The 12,250-nt window shown below is 59.9% G+C and overlaps 1 protein-coding gene across 1 annotated transcript in view; it reads left to right on the forward strand.

The window, feature by feature from the left end:
* Positions 1–1,607: 1,607 nt before the first annotated feature.
* Positions 1,608–12,250, forward strand: part of L3MBTL1 (L3MBTL histone methyl-lysine binding protein 1) — a 33,921-nt gene continuing 23,278 nt past the window's right edge. The window contains exons 1-6 of the mRNA XM_054173385.1: positions 1,608–1,768; positions 5,589–5,812; positions 9,224–9,368; positions 9,519–9,657; positions 10,273–10,396; positions 11,354–11,441. Coding sequence (XP_054029360.1) covers positions 1,633–1,768; positions 5,589–5,812; positions 9,224–9,368; positions 9,519–9,657; positions 10,273–10,396; positions 11,354–11,441 — 856 coding nt within the window. The 5' untranslated portion in view covers positions 1,608–1,632. The remainder of the gene's footprint in view (positions 1,769–5,588; positions 5,813–9,223; positions 9,369–9,518; positions 9,658–10,272; positions 10,397–11,353; positions 11,442–12,250) is intronic.

Raw genomic sequence — 12,250 nt, forward strand, 5'->3', positions numbered from 1 at the left:
TTGCCAAGGTCCTCCTTAACTGTGCCTGCCTGAAGCAGTCAGCCTCTTCTCCACGTGGCTCTCCTCTCTTGCAGTTCAGGTTGCACCAACAGCAGCCAAGACATGAGCACAGTGCCCCCTGCTTAGCCCCGCAGCAGCCCTGCCTCCAGGCCAGCAGCAGCTGCTTGGGGGAGGATGTGGGGAATGGGGCAGAGCCAGAATCCTTCCCCAGCCCAGAGCCAGAGGATCCAAGAGTGGTTTGGGTTGAAAAGAAGCCTAAAGCTCAGCCAGCTCCAAGCCCCCTGCCATGGGCAGGGACCCCTCCCACCAGCACAGGCTGCTCAAGGCCTCATCCAGCCTGGTCCTGAACACCTCCAGGCAGCCACAGCCTCCCTGGGCAGCCTGTGCCAGGCTCTCCCCACCCTCCCTGCCAACAATTTCTTCCTCCTCTCCACTCTCAGTCTCTCCTCTCCCAGCTCAAAGCCCTTGACCCTCAGCCTGGCACTCCCAGCCCTTGCCCAGCTCCTCCCCAGCTGTCTTGCAGACCTCAGACTCCAGTCTCTGGGTCGCTCAGGCCGTGGCTAGCAGCAGGCACACAGAGCTCTGCCTGCCCTGAGCTCATCCCTGCTGCTGCTTTTGTGCCCAGCTCCCTGTGTCCATTCTGTTCGTCCCTGGGGCAGGAGAGGCCTCCCTTGCCTGGGCCCCAGCAGGCAGTGATGCTCTTCCTCCTGCTTGGAGGCAGGCCCTGCTGTGAGGGCATCCTCTTGCAAGTGCTGTCCTGCCTGCTGGGGCACAGCAGGGCCCAGCTGCTGCTCCAGGGCCGGGGGGCTGAGGCAGGCAGCTGGAGCAGCCCCTCTGGCCAGGTCCAGCTAGGAGCTCAGGCACCAGGTCTGAGGCCAAGCCAGGATGGCAGCCAGCAGGGCAGGTCCCACTGCTGCCAGACAGCTGCTGGAGAGCAATACTGCTGCAGTGGGCTGCCATGGAGCCCCTGGGCTCATGTGGGAGGGTCAAGGGCAGGCTGGTCATGGCCAGTAAGGCCCAGAAGTGCCCTCAGGGCCCCCACACCTTATCTTCTCTTTGAGATTCATGGTGAAAGAGGTTGAGCATCAGCAGGGCTGTGAGGAACTCAGCTGCTCTCCCCAGTGAGCTCCTGCCACTTGTGCCATTCTCTCTTGCAGCCAGCCAGAGGATCAAGGATCTCAGCTCAACTGGAGACCTGGCAGGGCAGCCTCAGGGACCTCCTTCATCTCCAGGGTAGGATTTGCCAGCCCTCAGTTGCAGGCTGTGTCAGAGTGCTGTAGGCCTCAGCAGGAGCCAGGAGCAGTCACAGCTTGGGGTGGACCTGCTGTGCTTCTACCATCTCATGGTGGTGCCAGGTAAGAAAAGACTCTCATGGTCTGCAGGCTCTGAGCTGGGAGCTTGCAGCAGGGGCTTTGCTAGGTCGTGTTGGTGCCAGCTGTGACCTTCATGCTGCCCTCTGTTGAGTTCAGTGGGGCTAGAATGAGTCTTGCAGAGGGAGATGGGGGGCAGGAAGGGACTGTCCTCCTCCACAGCCTCTTTCTCACTCTTTCCCCCCCGCCTGTTTGTCCTTCTACCTGGCTCACTTTCTCTCTTGCTGTCTTCCAGCGTGGTGCTGTGTGCCCAGGCAAGGTGATGGACAGCAGAGCAGAGATGGAGGTTGTGAGGAGCACCAAGGGGAGTGCCCCTGGGGAGGTCAGCGTCCATGTGGTCACCACTGAGAGCACTGTGCAGAGCACCCACTTGCCAACAACTGCCTTCATCATACCAGGTATGGGCAGCTGTCCTGCCTAGCTGGGGCCCCCCAGCCTCCCCCCTCCACACTGACACCTCCTTGTGGACCTTTGCTCCTCCCAAACCTGGGGACACTTGGCCCTTGCTGTCTTAGAGGTTGCCTCTGGCCAGCCCACATCACTTGGGGTGGTTTGTGGCTGGTCAGACATCTTGAGTTTTAAACCAAAGCCCTGTGCTAGCTCAGCACAGTGAGCTGGGTGCCAGCTGTGCACAGTGAGCTGGTGCCAGCTGTGCACAGTGAGCTGGGTGCCAGCTCTGCACAGTGAGCTGGTGCCAGCTGTGCACAGTGAGCTGGGTGCCAGCTGTGCACAGTGAGCTGGAATCCAGCTCAGCACAGTGAGCTGGATGCCTGCTCAGCACAGTGAGCTGGGTGCCAGCTCTGCACAGTGAGCTGGATGCCTGCTCAGCACAGTGAGCTGGGTGCCAGCTGTGCACAGTGAGCTGGGTGCCTGCTCTGCACAGTGAGCTGGGTGCCTGCTCAGCACAGTGAGCTGGGTGCCAGCTCTGCACAGTGAGCTGGGTGCCAGCTGTGCACAGTGAGCTGGGTGCCTGCTCTGCACAGTGAGCTGGGTGCCTGCTCAGCACAGTGAGCTGGGTGCCAGCTCTGCACAGTGAGCTGGGTGCCAGTTCTGCACAGTGAGCTGGGTGCCAGCTCAGCACAGTGAGCTGGGTGCCAGTTCTGCACAGTGAGCTGGGTGCCAGCTCTGCACAGTGAGCTGGGTGCCAGTTCTGCACAGTGAGCTGGGTGCCAGCTCAGCACAGTGAGCTGGGTGCCTGCTCTGCACAGTGAGCTGGGTGCCAGTTCTGCACAGTGAGCTGGGTGCCAGTTCTGCACAGTGAGCTGGGTGCCAGCTCTGCACAGTGAGCTGGGTGCCTGCTCTGCACAGTGAGCTGCAATCCAGCTCAGCAGAGGGAGTTGGGTGCCAGTTCTGCACAGTGAGCTGGAATCCAGCTCAGCAGAGGGAGCTGGGTGCCTGCTCTGCACAGCGAGCTGGAATCCAGCTCAGCAGAGGGAGCTGGGTGCCTGCTCTGCACAGTGAGCTGGAATCCAGCTCAGCAGAGGGAGTTGGAATCCAGCTCAGCACAGTGAGCTGGGTGCCAGCTCTGCACAGTGAGCTGGAATCCAGCTCAGCAGAGGGAGCTGGGTGCCAGCTCTGCACAGTGAGCTGGGTGCCAGCTCTGCACAGTGAGCTGGGTGCCAGCTCAGCAGAGGGAGCTGGGTGCCTGCTCTGCACAGTGAGCTGGGTGCCTGCTCTGCACAGTGAGCTGCAATCCAGCTCAGCAGAGGGAGCTGGGTGCCAGTTCTGCACAGTGAGCTGGAATCCAGCTCAGCACAGTGAGCTGGGTGCCAGCTCTGCACAGTGAGCTGGGTGCCAGCTCAGCAGAGGGAGCTGGGTGCCTGCTCTGCACAGTGAGCTGGGTGCCAGCTCAGCAGAGGGAGCTGGGTGCCTGCTCTGCACAGTGAGCTGGAATCCAGCTCAGCAGAGGGAGCTGGAATCCAGCTCAGCACAGTGAGCTGGGTGCCAGCTCTGCACAGTGAGCTGGGTGCCTGCTCTGCACAGTGAGCTGCAATCCAGCTCAGCAGAGGGAGCTGGGTGCCTGCTCTGCACAGTGAGCTGCAATCCAGCTCAGCAGAGGGAGCTGGGTGCCTGCTCTGCACAGTGAGCTGCAATCCAGCTCAGCAGAGGGAGCTGGGTGCCAGCTCTGCACAGTGAGCTGGGTGCCAGCTCTGCACAGTGAGCTGGGTGCCTGCTCTGCACAGTGAGCTGGAATCCAGCTCAGCAGAGGGAGTTGGAATCCAGCTCAGCAGAGGGAGCTGGGTGCCTGCTCTGCAGAGCTTGTGGCTTCTTGACTTGCCACATCCTCACAGAACATCTCAAGGTGGAAGGGACGCAACAGGATCATCAGGTCCAACTCCCTGCTCCTTGCAGGGTTACCTAGAACTCAGCTATGGGACTAGGAGCATCACCCAGATGCTCCTTGGTCTCTGACAGGCTTGGTGCCACCACCACTTCCCTGGGGAGCCTGTTCCCTGCTCCAGGGACCTACCACCCAGAGCCTTCTAATGCCCAACCTGCACTTGCCCAGATGCAGCTTCACTCCCTTTCCTGGGTCCTTTGCCAGGCACCAGAGGAGCTCAGCACCTCCCCCTCCACTGCCCCCCTTCAGGAAGCTGTAGCCTGCCAGGAGGTCCCCCTCAGCCTTCTCCCAGCTGAAGAAGCCAAATGACCTCAGCTGCTCCTTGTAAGTCTTGTCCTCAAGACCTTTCCCCACCTTAGTCTCCCTCCTCTGGCCACTCTGACTGTCCTTTGTGCTCCCAGCACTCGTGGTGAGGCCACAGCAGTGCTGTGCAGAGAGGGACAATCACCCTCCTGGCCTGGCTCCCTGTGCTGTGCTGGATGCCCCCCAGGACTGGGCAGCCTGCTGACTGCTGCTCACCTTGCCAGCAGCTCACAGCCTGCTGTCTGTCTGTGGGGCTGCTCTGCAGCCTGCTGTCTCCCAGGACTGAGCTGTGCCAGCTGCAGAATCTGCCACTTGCTCTGGTTGAATGTCACACTCCTGGTGGCTGCCCAGCTCTCTGCTCTACCCACAGCTCCTCCTGAGGCAGCCTCAGCAGCACACTGCCTCTGTGTACCTTCACCTCCAGCACCCAGATCCTTTATAGGAACCTTTGTCAGAGCACTGGCTGTGAGATGGAGCCACAGCCTGGGGCATCCCCATGTGCTCTTTGTGCCTGGCCCCCTGTCCTCTGGATTGATCTGGCTGGATGCTTTGTCCAGAGGGAGAGTGTGGGACACAGTGCCCAAAGTTCTGCTGAGATCCAGAGTCACATCTGCTGCCTTCCCTGGGCCAGCCCCATGGGTGACCTTGGCACAGAGCACTCACAGAATCAGCCAGGTTGGAAAAGACCTCAGAGATCACCAAGTCCAACCTAGCACCCACCACCTCCTGACAGCCAAACCAGGGCTCCAAGGGCCACATCCAATCCCCTCTTGAACACCTCCAGGGATGGGGACTGCACCACTTCCCTGGGCAGCACATCCCCAGGGCCAATCTCTCTTGCTGGGAAGAACTTTCTCCTCACCTCCAGCCTGAACCTCCCCTGGCACAGCTTGAGACTGTGTCCTCTTGTTCTGGTGCTGGGTGCCTGGGAGAAGAGACCAACCCCCACCTGGCTCCAACCTCCCTTCAAGTCCAGTCCCTCACCCAGAGCTCACTGCTGCTGAGCCACCACTGGTGCTGAGCCACTGCCCCACAGCCCTCAGCACCACATCCAGGCAGCTCTGAAACACCTCCAGGGCTGGGGACTCCACCACCTCCCTGGGCAGCACATCCCCAGGGCCAATCTCTCTTGCTGCTGATTCACTGCCACTGCCCTGGGCAGCCTGGGACAGAGCCTGAGAGCCCTTCTGGGAAGAGATTGTTCCTGAGCTCCAACCTGAGCCTCCCCTGGCACAGCTTGAGGCCATTTCTTCTCCTCCTGTCACTTGTTGCCTGTGAGAGGAGACCAACCCCCGCTGCCTGCAGCCTCCTCTGAAGCAGAGCTCTTGACTGTGGGCAGTGCCCCAGCCCAGCCCAGGCCCCTGCTGCCTGCAGAGCCTGCTGGCTCACACTGCCTGCCCCTGGGTGCTTTACTGAGCCCTCACCTGGGGGGGGCTGTGTGCTGGCTGTCACTGTGTGCTGCATGGAGGCTGGCTTGCAGCAGCAGCAGCAGCAGCAGCAGCAGCAGCAGCAGCAGCAGCAGCAGGCAGTGCTGTGTGCATGCCTCTGGTTGTTTCCTTTCTTGCCTTCTCCAGCCAACGCCACAACCATCAACCTTCCCAGCAGCGCCCTGGAGATCCAGCGCTTCCCCCGCGAGCCACAGCGGAGCACGGGGGCCGAGAGGCCCGAGAGGGGAGCAGGGGGTGAGCCCATCACAGCTGCTGTCATCCCCCAGATCAGTGGGGTGCAGGCCTGCAGCACTGTCCGTGTGCTGGAGTGGAAGGACGGGGTGGCCACGCTGCCCGGCAGCAACCTGCGGGTAAGGGGAGCCCTGGGCTGCTGTCTTTGCCCTCAGGGAGTCAACCAGGCTGGAAAAGACCTCAGAGATCATCCAGTCCGACCTGTTCCCTAATCCCTAACCCCTCCTGACAACCAACCCATGGCTCTGAGTGCCACATCCAATCCCCTCTTGAACCCCTCCAGGGATGGGGACTCCACCACCTCCCTGGGCAGCACATCCCCAGGGCCAATCTCTCTTGCTGGGAAGAACTTTCTCCTCACCTCCAGCCTAAACCTCCCCTGGCACAGCTTGAGACTGTGTCCTCTTGTTCTGCTGCTGGGTGCCTGGGAGAAGAGACCAACCCCCACCTGGCTCCAACCTCGCTGCAGGGAGTTGCAGAGAGCAAGAAGGTCTCCCCTGAGCCTCCTCTTCTGCAGGCTAAGCAACCCCAGCTCCCTCAGCCTCTCCTCCCAGGGCTGTGCCCCAGACCCCTCCCCAGCTTTGTTGCCCTTCTCTGGACACCTTCCAGCAGCTCAACCTCTTTCCTGACCTGAGGAGCCCAGAGCTGGACACAGGACTCCAGGTGTGGGCTGAGCAGTGCTGAGCACAGGGCAGGATGAGCTCCCTGCTCCTGCTGGCCACACTCTTCCTGCTGCAGGCCAGGATGCCCTTGGCCTTCTTGGCCCCCTGGGCACACTGCCTGGGACAAGCTGGGGAGTGTGAGCTCTGCTGATGCCCTTCAGGTAGTTGTAGGCAGCAATGAGGTCTCCCCTCAGCCTCCTCTTCCCCAGGCTGAACACCCCCAGCTCACAGATGCTTGCCCCTGTGGGGGAGCTTTAGGCTCTGCCTGTGAAAAATTGCCACAGCTCTTGAACAGGAGAGTGGCAGAATGTCAGTGAATCACTCTTGGGTGTAAAAAGGAGAACAAAGATAACTCTAACCAATGCCACTGGAGAGATCTGTGCCAGCAGGCTGGCTGTACCCACACAATTCTCTCCTCTCTTCTCACTTTGTGGCTCTGGAGAGATCCTAACTTGCTTCTGCTTGACCTTGTTTTGGTAGCAACTTCTCTGCTCCCTTCTCCCTTTTGGACAGGAGGGGCTGGGCAGGCAGGGGAGGAGAAGCTCCCCCTGGTCTCTGGCCAGGAGGTTCTTGTGCTGTTTGTTAACTGTAGGTCCCTGTGCATATTGTAACTCCTGGGTATTCTGTCCATGTGCCTTGCATTCCACTGGAGGCTGGAGTTTGCCTGCAACCACAGCCTGCATTTGCTCCCTGCTGGGCTGGGCTGGGCTGGCAAAGTTAATGCTGGGGGGGGGAAATTTCAACCCAGCACACCTTGGCAGTGGCAGTGCCCAGGATGTGACATAGCACTTGGCAGCACCCGTGCCCAAGCTCTTCCAGCTCTGGGAGGCTCTTCTGGTGCCCCCACCCCAATGCCCCTCCTCTTGTGAGCTTAGCAGAGGGAGCACCCCCCCCCCCCCGGTGCCTGGGGGGGCTGGCTGCAGCAGGGCTGCCCTGCACAGGGAGTGTTGTGCAGGGCATCCTTGGTTCCAAGCTGTGCCCTGGAGCTGGCTCTCACCAAACTGCTGCCCTGCCCCTGGAAAGGGTGGGCTCTCACTCCTCAGACAGTGAGTGCCCTCAGCACATGTGGAATGTGCCCCCAAGCCCCACTTTCTCAGCCTCAGAGCTCCACAGCCTGCAGCCAGCTCCCAGCTCCTCCTGGTGCTGCCCGAGGGCAGGCAGCGAGGGGGCCTGGGGGCTTGGGTGCTGTGCTCTCCTGGTGTTAGACACAGTGCCCATGGCCCTCCTGCTCAGAGCTCACCCCCCCCTGCACCCCTCTGCTCCTTGGCAACTGTTTCTAGCTCTTTTTAACTAACTCTCTTAAACTATGTTTTGACTCCCTCTGACTCCCTCTGACTCCCTCTGATTACCTCTGATTACCTTTCACTCCCTCTAACTCCCTTTGATTCCCTCTGATTCCCTTTGACTCCCTTTGACTCCCTCTGGCTCCCTCTGACTCCCTCTGACTCCCTCTGACTCCCTCTGACTCCCTCTGATTACCTTTCACTCCCTCTAACTCCTTTTGATTCCCTCTGATTCCCTTTGACTCCCTTTGACTCCCTCTGACTCCCTCTGATTACCTTTCACTCCCTCTAACTCCCTTTGACTCCCTCTGACTCCCTCTGACTCCCTCTGATTACCTTTCACTCCCTCTAACTCCCTTTGATTCCCTTTGACTCCCTTTGACTCCCTCTGACTCCCTCTGACTCCCTCTGACTCCCTCTGACTCCCTCTGATTACCTTTCACTCCCTCTAACTCCCTTTGATTCCCTTTGACTCCCTTTGACTCCCTCTGACTCCCTCTGACTCCCTCTGATTACCTTTCACTCCCTCTAACTCCCTTTGATTCCCTCTGATTCCCTTTGACTCCCTTTGGCTCCCTCTGGCTCCCTCTGACTCCCTTTGACTCCCTCTCACTCCCTCTCCTTTTAATTCCTTTTAACTCTTTCTAGCTCTTTCTAACTAACTTTAAAACTGTTTTCTACCTCTTTCTAACTCCTTGTAACTCTCTCACTCTCTCTCTCTGACTCTTTCTAGCTCTCTCTAGGTCTCTCTAGCTCAACTCTTCCCAGCCCTTCCCAGCTCTCTCTAGCTCAACTCTTCCTGTCTCTATCTCTTTCTAACTCTAGCTCTCCCTGCCTCTCCCTAGCTCTAACTCTCTAACTCTAGCTCACTAACTCTCTCTAGCTCTCTCTAGCTCTTTCTCCCTCTAGCCCTCTCTCTCTCTCTCCCTCTTGCTCCCTCTCCCTTCCTCTCCCTCTCTATCCCTCTCTCTCTATCTCTCTATAATTTTTCCCTCCCTCCCCCTCCCTCTCCCTCCTCCTCGCTCTCTCTCCCTCTCTTTCTCTCCTTCCCTCTCCCTTCCTCTCTCTCTCTCACTCTCTCTCTCTCACTCTTTTGCTCCCTCTCCCTTCCTCTCCCTCACACTCACTCTCTTTAACTCTCTATCTCTTTCACTCCCTCTCCCCCCATCCCCTCTCCCTCCCTCTCTCTCCTAACCCTTTCACTCCCTCTCCCCCCTCTCCTCCCCTCTCTCATCCCCTCCCTCCCTCTCTCTCTAACCCTTTCACTCCCTCCCCCCCCTCCTTCCCTCTCTCATCCCTTCTCCCTCCCTCTCTCTGTTTCACTCCTCTCCCCCCTCTCCCCCCCTCTCTCACCCCCTCTCCCTCCCTCTCTCTCTAACCCTTTCACTCCCTCCCCCCCCTTCCCTCTCTCATCCCCTCTCCCTCCCTCTCTCTCTCTTTCACCCCCTCTCAGCCCCTCTCCCCTCTCTCATCCCTTCTCCCTCCCTCTCTCTTTCACTCCCTCTCCCCCCTCTCCCCTCTCTCCTCCCCTCTCCCTCCCTCCCTCTCTAACTCTCCTTCCTTGTGCTCTGGCTCCATGCCCCAGTTTCGAATCAACGAGTATGGGACGCTGAAGGTGGTGAGTGCTGACAAGATGCCTGCAGTGGAAGCTGTGAAGGAAGGTCACAGAGAGAAGGATGAGGACTCAGAGGTGGCCCCCAGCAGCAGGGACAACGCCTCTGTGGCTCAGGGTAAGGGCTCCGCGGCAGCACATCTGGGGCGGGAGCCATCCTCCAGGGGGCATCGCCCGGTGCCGGCCCCGCTCGAGGCGGAGGTCTGCTGCCTGCTCCCTTTCCTTTGCTGTGCCTCGCCCCTCAGTGCCCCTCTTCTCTCTGCCCCAGATGTGCCCGAGCAGAGCAAGGTGCCAGCGGCGGAGGGGCTGTGCCACTGCGACACCTGTGGGCGCAGACAGGCGCTGGACGTGGCCCGGGAGGGCAGGGGCTTCTGCAGCGAGCACTGCCACCAGCAGTTCAAGGAAAGGTGAGGGCAGGGGAGCCTGCTCCCTGCACAGCCATGGCCCTCTCTGGCTGTCCTCCCTCCCCTGGGCCGTGCTCCAGCAAGGGGTGCAGCAGGTGCTGAGGACCCCACACCTTTCCCTCTTTCTTGTAGGCAGAGTGCCCTGGGGATGGAGACTTGTCCCAGGGGCCGGCAGGAAGCACAGGAGCCAGGGTTCCTCCTTGCCCAGCCTGTGGCCTCGCAAACATCTACCTGCTGGGGCAGTGGATGCTTCCAGGCTGAGTGGCAGTGGGAGCTGTGGGTCACAGGGGTGTTTCCAGCCCCTCTGCTTTTTGGTGTGTGACTCCTGGGGCTTGTTTTCCAGTGCCCCTGCAGGGCTCTGAGGCAGCTTTGAGCCCTGCTCTGAAGCCAGGTAGCTTTGGATCCATCCCTGGGCTCAGGTCTCTGACACCCAAGTGTGTGAGGGTGCCTCTGGTCTGCACCCTGCTTCTAACCTCCTGCCAACTTGTGCAGAGCTTAGTCAGGAGGGATGGGAGCAGGTGAGGCAGAGGGGAGTGACAGGGAGGCTGCAGCAGCCACTGGCACCCAGCTGCTCCGGGGGCCAGGCCCCGGGGGCTCAGCCTCCCCTGCTCCCTGTAGGTCTGTCATCGTGGAGAACTCTGCCAGCAGCACCATTGCCACTGAGATCCTCAAGCCAGTGAAGAAACGAAAGAGGAAGGACTACCAGAGCCCCTCAGAGGAGGAATATGAATCTGAGCAGATGGTAGGAAGGGGGCAGGGAGGGCAGCTGCCCGACGGCGAGGGCAGGCCAGGGGCCGCCCCGGGGGCACCGCGGCTCCCAGCCCTGCCTCCCGGTGCTCTGCCAGCTCTGGGCTGCTCAGGCCTGGGGTGTGTGGAGCAGCAGGGCTGCTGGACACATGGCTGGCTGCTTGGCTTGGGCAATGCTAGGCACAGCCTGACAGAATGAGAGGGTGGGAGGGGTGGGGATGGGAGGGGCTGGAAGGCACCTCTGGAGATACAGAGTACAGAATTCACCAGGTTGGAAAAGAGCTTTGAGATCACCCAGTCCAACCTAGCACCATCTCATCAACCAAACCATGGCACCAAGGGCCTCAGCCAGGCTCTTCATAAACACCTCCAGGGATGGGGACTCCACCACCTCCCTGGGCAGCACATCCCCAGTGCCCAATCTCTCTGTGTCCAACCCTCCTTGCCAGGCAGCATCACCCAGAGGAGCTCACACAGGAACACACTCAGGCAGGTTCTAGATGTCTCCAGAGATGGAGACTCCATCACCTCTCTGGGCAGCCTGATGCAGGGCTCCAGCACCCTTAGAGAAGTTCCTCTTCATGTTTAGATGGAGCTTCTGGTATTTGAGTTTGTGCTCACTGCCTCTTGTCCTGTCTTGATGGGACTGGAGGTGTGAAACACCCCCAACTGCTTTTGGGGGTCTGGGCCAGCAAAGTGGTGAAGGAAGAGAGTGTCTTACCTGCATGAGAATGGCTTTGCCAAGGCAAGGAGGCTCTGCTGGCCAGCCCTGCCTGCAGCAGATCCACTCCAGGTGTGATCACTCAGCACAAAACCCCCTCCCAGGCTCCCACCATCAGGTCCTGAGGGCCAAGTGCTGGTCAAGTCATGGACACTGCAGCAGCTCAGTGTGGCCCTTGGCACCTCAGCCTCCAGCACCATGGGCTTCTGTTTTGTTTGCTCTCATGTCTAGGAGGAAAAACAGGAGGAGAGGAAGACCTCAGCAGGAGACTCTGCCCTCAGCAACCCGGAGCCCGAGGCGTGGAACGGGAGCCAGCACGGTACGGAGGGCAGCCAGGGGGCTGAGTGCTTCTGCCATGGGGCAGGGCTGAGCCAACACCTTGGTGCTCCAGTGGAGCCAGACCCCCAGTGCCATCACTGCAGGGGCACAAGTTCCTGAAGGCTCCTGAGCCCCTCTGCTTGCTTGATCCTGCTCCCTGTCTCCTTCCATTTCTCTCCTTTCCTCTCTTTCTCTCCCTGGGAACTGTGCACTCTTTGGATGTGGCTGTGTCTCCCTCGGGCATTGGGCTGCTCTGGAGAGTCCTTTCAGGTCCCTGCCCCTGGGAGCAGGATTTGTGACTTGCTGGTGGATGCCACGTTTGCCCTGAGAGGCACTGCCCTGGGCAGTCAGACACATGGCTTTGCTCCCAGACACTTGATGGTCTCAGTGGGAACTTGCCTCCCCTGATGAGGAGCTCACAGGTTTGGGGCTGCTCCTGTAGGTCTGGTGGTGCCTCTGAAGCTCAGGAGGTTGGGGTTGTCTCATGTCACAGAATCACAGAATGCCAGGGGCCTTGAGAGATCAGCCAGGACAACCCCCAGCCAGAGCAGGATCACCTACACCAGGTCACACAGGAACTCATCCAGGCAGGCCTTGAGTATCTCCAGAGAAGGAGACTCCACAGCCCCTGGGCAGCCTGCTCCAGGGCTCTGTCAACCTCACAGGGAAATAATTCCTCCTCCTGTTTCCATGGAACTTCCTCTGCCTCAGCTTCCACCCATCATGGGGATCTCTTGCTGGACCTTCTCAGAGGAGGTGACTCCACCACCTCCCTGGGCAGCACAGCCCCAGGGCCAATCTCTGTGGCTG

This window comes from Dryobates pubescens, chromosome 26 (genome assembly GCF_014839835.1).
Source record: "Dryobates pubescens isolate bDryPub1 chromosome 26, bDryPub1.pri, whole genome shotgun sequence".
Classification (NCBI taxonomy): Eukaryota; Metazoa; Chordata; class Aves; order Piciformes; family Picidae; genus Dryobates; species Dryobates pubescens.